The sequence below is a fragment of the Fusarium oxysporum genome, chromosome II, assembly GCF_013085055.1.
Source record: "Fusarium oxysporum Fo47 chromosome II, complete sequence".
NCBI lineage: Eukaryota > Fungi > Ascomycota > Sordariomycetes > Hypocreales > Nectriaceae > Fusarium > Fusarium oxysporum.
Window position 1 is genome coordinate 4,825,172 of NC_072841.1, and position 12,965 is coordinate 4,838,136.

The following is a 12,965-nucleotide window of genomic DNA, read 5'->3' on the forward strand; positions in this document are numbered from 1 at the left end:
GTGAATATTGGTGATAGTGAAAGGGGTCAAGGCATCATGACTTGATTAGTCATGACTCCATCGCCCCTCCAACTCACGCTCACACCAAGTAAACATCACCATCAATTCCAGCATCAGCAATCATGTCACAGCTATCAAGACCTATACCAGCCCTTTACGCCGTATACGTGCTCCGTTCAACAAAGCGCCATGCATCAATCTACATAGGCTCAACGCCCCATCCCCCAAGACGTCTGAATCAGCACAATGGTATAGCTCGAGGCGGTGCAGTACGCACTGCGAAAGACACACTGCGACCATGGGAGGTTATGATACTTATAACAGGGTTCCCAAGTTCGATTGCTGCGCTGAAATTTGAGTGCGTTCAAGTCATGTTGTATGAAGTTTCTAGCTTACTGAGTTTTCACAGATGGGCTTTAACGAACCCTCATTTAACGACACATATATCAACTGAGGAGCGTATAACAACAAGGGCGCCTAGGAAAAAAGGACAACGGAAGTCCCGGAAGCCTATTCACAGTCTGAGATCTGTGGTTTCGAATCTTCATTTGCTCGTTGGTGTGTCGAGTTTTGCACGCTGGCCACTTACCCTACACTTTTTTGTCCCAGAGCCCAAGAAAGCTTGGGATAATTGGCTAAAGAATAAGGAGACAACACCACGAGAGGGTATTAAGATCACTGAAGATTATGCACCAGATGAAGGGTCGAACGGGACTAAGTCCGTTGAGCCCTGGGGTATTCACGCTCTGCCACTGGATTATGCGCCCATCAAGCCATACATCGAGAAGGCGCACAACGTCGTGAAGTTTGAACGAGAAGGGGACTGTGTCCACTGTCACGAAGCACTAGAGTCAGGAAAAGGACTACAACCAATGTGTCCTCACGACGGATGCGAAGCAATGGGTCATCTCGACTGCTGGTCAAAACACGCCCTCAAAGGTGAACCCAAGGAGACATTGCTTCCCTTATCATGCACATGTCCAAGCTGTGGTGGCAAGATAAACTGGAGCGACATGATGAAGGAGTTGACTCTTCGTGTAAGGGGACCGAAGGAGGTTACGAAATTACTCAAGAAGAAACGGCGGACGAAGAAGGAGATTGCGGCTGAAGCTGAAGCTGAGGAGGATATCTGAGGGTAGCTTGGTTTTTTGCTTTTGGCGTTAATAGGAAGATACCCGCTCTGCAATTCATTAAATTGTTATCGATTTTCAATGTTTCGGATGTGAGCATACTTTTGATCAATAGCCGACCAAAGCTCGACAGCAAGTCGCCATGATGGTCGTGCAGAGTAAGTTTAAGCCAGTGAATTAAAGTGTCGCTGTCATTCTTTTTTTTTTTTAGCATCACCTCAAGAAGCAAGAAAACCCTGAACCCTGACTAAGAATACCAGTGATAACTCAGAAAAAAGCTGTTAAGTTCTTGTAAAATCTACCTGAGTCTTTTTATTCAGGGCTGAGGGCCTAAGTTTCTTACTCCAGGCACTCTCTTTTGAAGCCTCACCCAAATCCATCGTGTGCCCCGGTTCCCCACGCAATGACCTGACCAGGACCCCGGCGTTTGTGCTGAACGTCATCTCCTCGTGATTGGCTCGTAAGCGGCTCATTATTAACTAACCCCTGTTCATTGAGAGTTCGATATCAGATTGGATTTTTTCTGGGCCCGCCTTTTGTCTCTGTGGCCGTCAGACTTTTAGGGGCATGCCATCGCTATTGAGCGGGACAAAAGGCAGCCACACAACTGGACAAGGAATATGATGATGCCAGTCAGCGCGTGACTGGTTTCAATGTCACCCATGCCCTGCCGCATTCGGATACCTCCTTCTCCATGACGACGTGGCCGTAATATAAATATTTTCTTGTCTGTCAGACTTGTTCCCTTCGCATTGAGCGTGATATTGATACTGAATGTGTCGGGTCACAAGCTGGCGATGCTCAATGGATACCAATATGCCTCATAAGGCTGTGGCATTCTCCCTGAATTTGGGGGGTGCGTCGCAAACGTGTTGATTAGAGTTCGATCAGGCCCAGACGCTACAGTGACCGCGTGCCGACAAAGAGCCTTTCTTTCAAACCGATATCTTCTTTGTTCTTGCCATGCTACTTTTGTGGACATTGACGATGTGATTCTCGGTAATGGGGGCACCGGCCGGATGTCGTCGCTAGTGGGTCTGCCACATGAGTTTTCGGGGCCCTGTATCAGGACGGCGTTTTTGAGCGCTGAAACAGCCAACAAAGACTTGATTGGAAAGAAAAAGCATCGTTGGAACGCGATATGGTCGGTAATGTAAAAAGAATGATACGATGGATATTTTAAAGTTGTAGTTGTCCAGAAAATTCACTGCAATTCTTGTACTTGCTGGTCCGAACCCACCGGCCCTGCCTCCGTACAGTCAGTGACAGAGAAGGCGGCGGGTACTTGTGCCTGGCGCCAGAATCGTGCTAAACAGAGGTACCTACGTGCCCGTCCTGTCCACTTTAGTCTTTGGCGTGCACTTACCAGGAACCTCCTGCCGCACCCTGGCCTGGGCTTCCTTCCCTTCACACCCTCGTCCCTTGTCCCTTCTGGGTTCCCTTTGTGTGTCTAGGTACCGTCCGTCCTTCGTCGGTCGCTCGCGCCTCCAAGATCTGGGATTCCCTCGACCCATTCCCACCTTCCCAACTTCCGTTCCCACTCACACCCTTCACCCTCCGCTCCTTCCTCACGCTGAATTCTTTCATTCAGCATCAACAGTCCCTATCAGAGTGGTTGACTGGTTCTTTCAGCCATTACCACTACGAATATCAACTTCGGGTACTTCATTCGAAAGTCACGATAACTTCTGTGTGTTTTGCACAGCCGACCTTTTTTATATCGACTTACTTGTGAGTATTTCCCGTGTTAGTTGGAGATACTTCCTCGTACTCCCTTCCATGGTATCAATCAAGTACAACTCACCACTAACATTAGACTCCAGGTGCGAAGCTCGACTATACATCGCCTTTCTAGTCATCATTCATACCCTGGTTCCTCGTCGCGATTGAGACCTTGTGGCCTGCGATGCTGGTGAATTATTGACGACGGCCTGCCCGAGTATGAAGTCGACGTACGCCGCGTAATCGTAACGCTCGACCGATCCCAATCCGTTCTTCCTTATTAGTCGCCGCTCAACGCATCGTCGTCCGCTCCCACCATGGTGTCAGTGCCAACTGTTGGCGCCGCGGCTCCTGCAGCCACCCATAGCACGAATGCAAGCACGCGAAGCTCACCCAGTGCTCCCGCTGGCACCTCATCGAAACCGAAACCCAAGGTGAATTCTAATGGATACCACCCGACCAATCCACAGACACCTCTCAGCTCACTTACGAGTGCTCCGCTGGATCTTACCTCCGTCGAACGTCGCGGACAACCCACCGCAGTCAGGGAACCAGTCGTCAAGCAGAGCCGTCCACACGGTCTGCAAGAGGCACCGACGTACTGCCCAACGGAAGAGGAATGGAAAGATCCTTTCGAATACCTACGGAAAATCACACCTGAAGCAAAGAACTTTGGCATCTGCAAGATCATTCCACCGGATTCTTGGAACCCAGACTTTGCCATTGATACCGAGGTGCGACAATCGGCGCATTCCCAGCGCGTTCAAGCTATCAATGTGCGATAGCTATCGGTTACTCGTGCTAATTATTTAGAAATTCCATTTTAGAACCCGAAAACAAGAGTTGAACTCGGTGGAAGGGAGTATGTGTTACTTATTCTGACATTATCGCACTCGACTCACATGTTGCAGGTACACGTGCCAACCTTACCTATCTTGATGGCCTTTCAAAATTTCACAAGCAACATGGCACCAATCTACATCGCTTACCGTACGTGGACAAGAAACCGCTTGATCTTTATAGATTAAAGAAAGCAGTCGAGTCGCGGGGCGGCTTTGAAAAGGTTTGCAAGCATAAGAAATGGGCAGAAATTGGTCGTGATTTGGGCTATAGTGGGAAGATCATGTCCTCTCTCTCGACGTCACTCAAAAACTCTTATCAACGATGGCTTTGTCCATACGAGGAGTACCTCCGACTCGCGAAACCTGGAGTTCACCAACAGCTGGAGCAAGAGTATGGTGGACCATTGACCCCGAGTCCTGCACAAACTCCAGCTAAGCGATCAAATGTCAACACACCTCTCAGCATCCGAGGTGATTCCCCAGCGCGCAATGCTTCCGACGCACTCCAGGCCAACATCATTGGAGTGAAGAGTGAAACGGATGGCGACACGCCCATGCCCGATGCCATACCCTCTCAAGCTCCAACATCTGGTGGATTCACAGCAGTCAACTCGGGCGGGTTTACTCCCGCGAATGCTGGCTTCACAAGTGTCAATCGCAGTGTGACCAGTGAGCCAAAAAGCTTCACCCCTGACCCTAAGCGTTTTGACAGCCCTGCCTCTTCAGCAAAGAATACTCCGGACAATCGAGCCTCCAGTCTAAAAGAAACAGCATTGAAACGACAGCTAAGCTGCGAAAGCTCATCTGAATCGGCCAGAAAGGACAACGATGATGAGGACCCTGAAGCGGCTAGCGGCCGTCGCAGCAAGCGACTCAAGAAAGGTGAGTGATGACTGTTGGATTCCTCTTCCCTGCTGTCAATCAATGTTGTCGCAACGCAGAGCATTTCCGTTTCCGACTTGAGGACCATACGCAGGGATTTTAGCTGCGATGACCGATCCCGCTTTTCATTGGCTCCATGATCATGGACTAACATTTCTGTCGTAGATGCTGTCCCCACTGTGGCTGGATCGCACATGACGCCATTCCGTCCTTCAGTGCCCAGGATTCCGCGAGAAGAGCCACCACCACCAGGCGAGGTAAGTCAAGTAAACCTCAAAAGGGGATTAGCTGACTTTGCAGAAATGCGAAACTTGTGGCAGTGGTGAAGATGCTGGTTCTCTACTGATTTGCGAGTCTTGCGACCATTCCTACCACCCAGCATGCCTCGACCCACCTTTAAAACGAAAGCCGGATAACGAATGGAACTGCGCACGATGCCTGGTTGGAGATGGCCAATTCGGATTCGAGGAGGGAGGTCTTTACTCACTAAAGCAGTTCCAGCAAAAGGCAAACGACTTCAAGCAGGGCTACTTTGAGAAGAAGATGCCATTCGACCACGAGCTCAAATGCCATCGACCTGTCACCGAGGAGGATGTTGAGACTGAGTTTTGGAGATTGGTTGCCGACCTGGAAGAGACGGTTGAGGTCGAGTACGGAGCCGATATCCATTGCACGACTCATGGTTCAGGATTTCCGACGGCAGAGCGACATCCTCAAAACCCATATGCGACTGATCCGTGGAACCTTAATGTTCTTCCGTTCCATCCCGAGAGTCTATTCAGGCATATCAAATCCGATATCTCTGGCATGACAGTTCCCTGGGTTTATGTCGGTATGATCTTTTCGACATTCTGCTGGCACAACGAGGATCACTATGCCTACTCTGCCAACTACCAGCACCTTGGCGCAACTAAGACTTGGTACGGTATCCCTGGGGAGGACGCTGAAAAGTTCGAGAACGCCATGAAGGAAGCCGTCCCAGAGTTGTTCGAAACACAACCAGATCTACTCTTCCAGCTGGTCACGCTCTTGACCCCCGAACAATTGAAGAAGGCCGGAGTTCGTGTATACGCTCTAGACCAGAGAGCTGGCCAACTCGTCATTACATTCCCGCAGGCTTACCATGCTGGATTTAACCATGGATTCAACTTCAACGAGGCTGTCAACTTTGCGCCACATGACTGGGAACCTTTTGGACTTGCTGGCGTCGAGCGATTGCAACTATTCCGAAGGCAACCGTGCTTCTCTCACGACGAGCTTCTCTGGACCGCTGCGGAAAGTGCTGCGACAGGCCTAACCATCCAGACCGCGAAATGGCTAGCACCCGCCCTCGATCGCATACACAAGCGAGAGTTACATCAAAGGGAACAATTTGTCGCAAGACATCTTGAAACAGCACCTCATCACTGTAAAATTGGAGGAGGTAACGAAGATACATGTTCTTTGACACTTAAGATAGAAGACGAAGATGTCCAAGACGAAGACGAGCAGTGTTGCAGTTATTGTAAGGCTTTCTCGTATCTCTCGCGCTTCAAGTGCCTCCAGTCGGGCAAGGTTCTTTGCTTGCTTCACGCAGGCTACCACGCTTGTTGTGATCTGCCCGAGCAAGCTCGATTCCAAGGCGAAGGACACATCCTTTTCTTCAGAAAAGCGGACGACGATATGGATGCGATCTACCGCAAGGTGATGGAGAAAGCACAAACTCCCGAGCTATGGGAGGAAAAGTATGACAAACTACTTGAAGAAGAGGCAAGGCCGTCGCTCAAATCACTACGTGCCCTCCTTCACGAAGGCGAGCGCATTCCTTACCCTCTCCCTTCATTTCCCGTGCTTCAGGATTTCGTCAATCGATGCAATGATTGGGTGGGAGAGGCAACAAACTTCATTGTGAGGAAGCAGCAAAACCGACACAAGAATGACAAAGCCTGGCAATCAAGCATGCGAAAGTCCATCGGTAACTCTGAGCAGGACCAAAAAGAGAGAGAATCTCGGAATGTCTCAAACATCTATCGACTTCTCGATGAAGCTGAACACATCGGTTTTGACTGCCCAGAGATTTACCAGCTTCAAGAGCGCGCCGAGGCTGTCAAACAATTCCAGACCACTGCAGCGCAGGCTTTGAGGAACACCTCCACCTTGTCACAGAAGACGGTCAAGGAACTTCTCGAAGAAGGGCGCGGCTTTAATGTGGACATTCCTGAGGTTGACCAATTGATGAAGGTGCTGGAGCAGTCAGAATGGAATGAGAAAGCCTTCACCAACCGAGGAGTGTACATGACTCTTCAAGAAGTTCAGGATCTTATCGAAGAAGGATGCAAGCTTGGGATCCCAACCTACAACGACCATTTGACCTACTATCGCGACCAGATGCACGCTGGACAGCAGTGGGAGAAGAAGGCTAAGGAACTCATTGTTGCTGAGTTTGTTCACTACCCACAGCTCGAAGCACTATCGCGTCAAGTGCAGATCAACGTGCTTCCCGTTTCGCAGGAGACTCTGAGCGCAGTTGATCAAATCCTTCACAAACAACGCGAAGCCCAACGCCAGATAGTTTCATTGTTGGAGCGGTGTCGGCTCCCCGATTTGCATGACCGACCCAAGTATTCGGAGGTCGTAGAGATTCAGAAGAGATTGGAAGACCTCAATTCGAAACCAGATGGAACCCTCGAACTTGAAAACGAACGCAAGCGTCATGAGGATTGGATGCGAAAAGGGAAGAAACTCTTCGGTAAATCCAACGCCCCATTGCATATCCTCAAGAGTCATCTTGAGTACGTACTAGAACGCAACATGGATTGCTTCGATGTCGAAAACGACACGCCTCGAATGCCCGGGGAGCCGGTTTCAAGAGAGGTCAGCCCCGAGCAAGGATCCAGCAAATGGGACGACAGTCGATCCCGACAAGTTTTTTGTATCTGCAGAAGGGTTGAGGCGGGAATGATGATTGAGTGCGAAATGTGCCACGAATGGTAAGTTGTCACGAGAATGTCGTACACGCTTCTAACAAAGCTAGGTATCACTACAAATGCCTCAAGATTGCCCGCGGCAAGGTCAAAGAGGATGACAAGTATACTTGTCCGATCTGCGACTGGCGGATGAAGATTCCCCGAGATGCGTCGCGGCCGAAGCTGGAGGAGCTGCTGGCTCTCGCCGAGGAAATGGCAACATTGCCCTTCCAGCCTGAGGAAGAAGAGGTTCTCAACAAGATTATCGACAATGCACAGAACTTCCGAAACCATATTGCCAACTACTGCAACCCGTTATTGTCTACAGAAGCTGAAGCAGAAACCCAACGATTTTATCTGCGCAAGATTGAAGGCGCGGAGGTGTTACTCACGTACGAGACCAATTTCTTCCGCCAAGAACTCCATAAATGGTGCCCTGTGGCCCCTGAGGCTCCGCCGATCCAAGAGCAGTCCAGAAGCACACGAAAACCACGACCGACAAAACTACAGAAGATGTTGGTTGAGTACGGCGTTGACAATCCTGACGACCTGCCGGAACACGCCCGAGGAAAGGCGAATAGTCTGCGCCGGAAGGCAGCCAACGCTGAAGCCGCAGCAGCGGCGGCGTCGCATTCTATGGGTGGAATCGGATCTGGGTATGGAGGATCGGGATATTACCCACGTTCCGGTGAAGCTGGCAGCCCCAACAGCCACGGAGAGCGTCGCGAATCGCAGTCCTCAGGCCATTCAAGAACCAATTCGGTAAGCCTGGGCAATGGCATGCATGCTGGACCCCTGGGAGCTGGCGGTCCGCAGCTGGTTGTTGACAACTCATCAATGTCTTTGGAGGACAGAATTCTTCAAGGTCACGATGATGGTCTCAACTTCCAAACCGATGCTGAGAAGAGCAAAGCTTTGGAGATTCTTGCGAGGACCGAACTGGGTAGAAAACAAGCCGAGGCCATGTGGGGACCCAACGTTTGGGGAACTGGACATGGGTCTATTGAGAGACGCGTCTCTAATCCGATGGATGAAGAAATGATCAAGCAGGAAGAGGGCAACGTGGATCAAATGTTCAAGGAGATGACGAACCAAGACGAAGATGACGAGAAAAAGATCGATGCTGGGGGAGATGTCACCATGACCACAGCGTCCTTGGAAAAGGAGAGAAATGGGATGGACGCTCTTCTAGACGGGGAATGAGTTTGTAGTGGATGACAAGGGGTGATGGCGTTTTCGTTCGGTTTAAAAATACCAAGAAGGAAAAGGAGTCAGGTCGGTTATGCCATTTGGTGTTTGTTGAGCCAATTTTGTTTGTACGAGATCCATAAAAGGGCGTCCGAGATGGCGATTCAGAGAATACCACACACAAGACGTTGTACTGGTTTTCAGACCAGGCTATGCTACATATACAATAGGCGGCTACGTTACGTTATTAATGAGATGATTTCATTCAAACTCTAACATGGTTATGATTTTCTCCAGGGCGTTGAGCCCGGAAATCTAATGGGACAATGGCTAATAAACGCTCTACCCGCCTTTTTTCCTAGAAAATTTGATGACAACTTGGACCCGACCGAATTTGTTGAAGACATGGCCTCTTTCTTTCTTTTGTCCCAAAACCGCCCTTTGAAGGAGAACCTATCCTGATCCTGAACGCCAAAAATGCAGATAAATCAATGGTGATGGTACTTGGTGCATGTCTCATGACATGTACTCTTCCTATACATGATGAATGTTCTTCATAGGCTTATCGTTTCCATCATAAGCATGTTGAAGATTGCTTCGGCCTCTAATTTGCGACCGTATACTCTCTATCGGTTAATGCCAATAAGGTTGAGAAACTCATTGCGCGTCTTGGACTTCTTCTCGAAGCAGCCAAGGACACAGCTCGTGATTGTGCTGGTAGTCGTCTTTTCGACGCCGCGCATCACCATGCACAGGTGGCTCGACTCCATGACCACGGCGACGCCCTGGGGCTTGAGGATCTCCATGATGGCGTGGGCGACTTCTTTGGTGAGGCGTTCTTGGATCTGCAGACGGCGTGCGAACATCTCTGCGATTCGGGGGAGCTTGGATAGGCCGATGACGGTCTCGTTGGGGATGTAGCCGATGTGCATCTGTGGGGAAAAAAGGAAAAAAGTCAGCTGTTTGTTTGATTCTCGTGCGATTTCGGAGGAGGAGCGCAAACCTTGCCGGTGAATGGTACGAGATGATGCTCGCACAGAGACTGGGAGTTGTTAGCTATATTTTTGCAATTGAGTGAAGTAAAGTACTTACGAAAATCTCAATGTCCTTGATAATGACCATTTCACTGTGTCCCTCTCTGAATAGAGCCTCGTTGACCATGGTTTCAATGTTGTCCTGGTATCCCTTGGTTAAGAAGAGCAGCGCCTTTGCGTAGCGCTCTGGAGTTTTGAGAAGACCCTCGCGATCGGGATCTTCACCGACACACTCTAGAATAGTGCGCACAGCGCCGCTCATACGTTCCAATCGCGCAGCCTGCTGCTCCTCCGTCTCCTCTCTGCGCTCTCTCGTTCCCCGACCTTAAAACCGTCAGTAAGCGTTAACCACCAGCACCACCGGTGAGAGTAAACATACTGGGTCGACTGAGCCCATCAAAGTCAATGACAGGACTGGGAGATCTCGTCTTCACCACGGCGCCCTCTTCAGGAACGCTCTGGGGTGCAGCGCGACGCTTCTTGGGGATGGGTTCATCGCGGGGATCTCGCGAAGCTTTGGCCAAGCTATTGCGACGCTGAGCGAAAGCACTCGGCTTTGCGCCATTGACAGCGATGGCATCGCCGTTCTTTCTCTTCTTCTCCTTGCGCTCGCGACGGCGCCTGCGGGAATCGTCGCTGCTGGACGATGAGCCCGAGATGCTTGCGACGTCGTGGGATCTCTTCTTTCCGTCTTCGGAGGTAGGCATGGTGGCGATGTCTGTCTAAGCTTTGCAGAAGAGTAAAGGTTGGAGGGAATTGAGAGAGAGAGGATGATGATGGAGGAGAAAGAGGGGAAATAAGTACTAGGTATCTTTATGAGTCAAGAGAGGAAAAAACAGGCGACAATTGACGACAAGACTCAAAAAGCCCAGAAAGCTAGACAGTACGGAAACCGAATTGATCGAGTCAGGGTCCAAATGTCTCTCTCTCTCCAACCTAAGCCAATGACCGGATCCAAACGCCGAAAAAATTAGAGGGGCTCCACGGGATTCGCGGGGGAATGCTTCTGCTTCTGCTGCAATTATTTTCCCACGCGGTGCCTTATCTTATCAGTACCTAGCACGAGCTGTTTGACGTCAACGGCCTAGCAGCATTGTCTCAGTTGGACAATGGGAGCAGAAACGGTCGTTGGCGCCGTGGGTCCGATCATGTGGGTATCCACGTGACTGGACATCACGTCCGTTCGGAATAGCAGACGCGTTGTGCCTCTTGCTCCGGATCATCCTCCGAAAGCCGTGAAAACGAGAGACGCATCTTGTTAACGACTTTGCGAAAAACGCCGATATCGAAAATACGTATCTTTTCTGACGGACGCCTTCTCGGGACACGTCGCTGTTGCTGCACCGCATAGCTTAGTCACAGCGCCTTTCATTTCGAACCTCTCCCTTTCACCATCAACTGTCACATCTCGAGATTATCACAATGGCTTCTCCGCCTTACGCAACCTCTCCATCGGGAATGTCACCGCCCTACCCATCACCCGCTCAAATCCCCAACAAGAAGCGCCCATCAACCCTCGACGGCTCCGCGCCTCCACTCAAGCGCCGCAAGCCCTCCCAAACCTCCGTCTCAACCAGCTCCGCCGCCCATCCTCTCCGCCAAACGTCCTTTCCCCCCGAAGCACGATCTCCATTCCCGCGCTCTCCATCCGTCGATGCTCAGTCGCATGTGAGCGGCAGCGCAGTCAGCACGACAGCCAGCGGAGCGCCGAAGAAGAAACGCGGCCGCAAGGCAAAGAACGCCAAGCCAGATGATGCTCGTGAACAAACGCCCAGTCTCGTTGGAGGACGGGCACCTACTGCTGTGAGCGGACAGGGTGGTGAGAAGGAGGATGACGATGAGGACGATGAGAAGGCTGAGATGGCGCTTGAGGATGTCGTTGCGAGAACGCAGGAGCAGAAGCAGGAGGAGATTCGACTGAGAGCTATGCTTGTTGAGGCTTTTGATTCTCAGCAGTATAACCGATACGAGCTCTGGCGTGCGGCTAAATTAGCCGATAGTGTCGTCAAACGAGTATGTTATGTCTACGCTGGTTCAAATTTTGATACTGACATTTGCAGGTTGTCAACGCTACGGTTTCTCAATCGGTTCCGCAGAACGTTAGCACAGCCGTCAAAGCCGTCGCCAAGCTCTTCGCTGGTGAGATCATCGAAGCCGCTCGCAATGTGCAAGGAGAATGGATCCACGCTGGAGAGAAGCAGAGCGAACTACCTACGCCTCCCCCGTCGACAAATGATGACCCTGCCGCAGCAGAGGAAGAGATTGATCTCAAGCGCGGCCCTCTACGGCCCGATCATCTACGCGAGGCCTGGCGTCGCTACAGGCTATCCGGAGAGAGCCGTGGTGTAGGGGTGCAGCAACTCTGGCATGCCCAGCAGGGCGATGGAGTTGAGCGCTTTTCAACCCGTACAGGGAAGCGACTTTTCAAGTAAGCTATGACGAATAACAGGCGGCTACGATAAGGATGAAGGTGACTGCGATACAAAGAAAAAAGCGAGTCACGATGAGTGGAAAGGAGATTGCACAGGATGATCGCCAAGACATGGTACAGATCAGTGATATAGATCTGACTTGGCAGAGATGGAGATGAAGATTCTTTCAGGCGTAATAATGATACCCCCAAAAATCCTGAAACAAAACAGGAAATAGAACTTTGTACAATACTACCCAAATCAAGAACATGAACGAGCATGTGCCAAGAAAAGTCGTTTATCGGAAATAACAATGACCCGGACGAATACTGCACTGTCCCTTGACAAATGACAAGTACCTTGTAACTCGTAAAAGACCGAAATTTGCTCGCTCAATATTGATCCGGTGGGCTGATGTATTTCCACGTGGTTGATCGGGACTTGCGCAAATCACATACGAAACGAGTAAAGCTTTGCACGGCACAATTTATCCAGATTGACAAACCTTGTGTACGAAGTCACGAATGACATTCAAGTGTTCCTGGGTGCCTCAAACCTTTTAGACCTTCGTATACTAGCCGCTCTAAACCCGGTAAATAAAGACTGCCGGCTGAGTCTGGGAGTGTGGGGAGCTAGCAGAAAAAGGATGTTGGCTGTAAGCAGAAGCTCGATTTAGCGCACGCCATCCAGTGAAGAGTGCCGGGGTGTTGCTGTCGATAGGGAGCAATTTCCGTGGGTGGAATCATCTTGGATCGCTGATAATACAACGCTCGTACTTGGCCGGCGGTAATATCTCATGAGACTTGCCAAG

At 50.5% G+C, this 12,965-nt stretch overlaps 4 protein-coding genes across 4 annotated transcripts; 3 read left to right on the plus strand and 1 right to left on the minus strand.

The window, feature by feature from the left end:
• Window positions 1-90: 90 nt before the first annotated feature.
• Window positions 91-1,205, plus strand: FOBCDRAFT_216298 (endonuclease). The gene is made up of 2 exons (XM_031174774.3): window positions 91-358; window positions 410-1,205. Exons 1-2 carry the CDS (start codon window positions 123-125, stop codon window positions 1,131-1,133), a joined length of 960 nt encoding a protein of 319 aa, XP_031051559.3. The 5' UTR covers window positions 91-122; the 3' UTR covers window positions 1,134-1,205.
• A 1,480-nt stretch (window positions 1,206-2,685) lies between these two features.
• On the plus strand, window positions 2,686-9,045 carry FOBCDRAFT_18840 (PLU-1-like protein-domain-containing protein). Its single transcript, XM_059608661.1, has 7 exons — window positions 2,686-2,861; window positions 2,954-3,586; window positions 3,666-3,714; window positions 3,764-4,576; window positions 4,742-4,833; window positions 4,877-7,545; window positions 7,590-9,045. The coding sequence occupies exons 2-7, from the start codon at window positions 3,170-3,172 to the stop codon at window positions 8,722-8,724; spliced, it is 5,175 nt and encodes a 1,724-aa protein (XP_059464246.1). The 5' UTR covers window positions 2,686-2,861; window positions 2,954-3,169; the 3' UTR covers window positions 8,725-9,045.
• Window positions 9,046-9,160: 115 nt separating this feature from the next.
• FOBCDRAFT_18829 (uncharacterized protein) lies at window positions 9,161-10,819 on the minus strand. The gene is made up of 4 exons (XM_031174780.3): window positions 10,123-10,819; window positions 9,802-10,067; window positions 9,713-9,751; window positions 9,161-9,641 (listed from the first exon to the last, which is right to left on the minus strand). The coding sequence occupies exons 1-4, from the start codon at window positions 10,448-10,450 to the stop codon at window positions 9,336-9,338; spliced, it is 939 nt and encodes a 312-aa protein (XP_031051565.1). The 5' UTR covers window positions 10,451-10,819; the 3' UTR covers window positions 9,161-9,335.
• A 346-nt stretch (window positions 10,820-11,165) lies between these two features.
• On the plus strand, window positions 11,166-12,175 carry FOBCDRAFT_197635 (uncharacterized protein; the record flags this gene model as incomplete). Its single annotated transcript, XM_031174784.2, has 2 exons — window positions 11,166-11,756; window positions 11,804-12,175. 2 exons carry the CDS (start codon window positions 11,166-11,168, stop codon window positions 12,173-12,175), a joined length of 963 nt encoding a protein of 320 aa, XP_031051569.1.
• Between the last annotated feature and the right edge of the window lie 790 nt (window positions 12,176-12,965).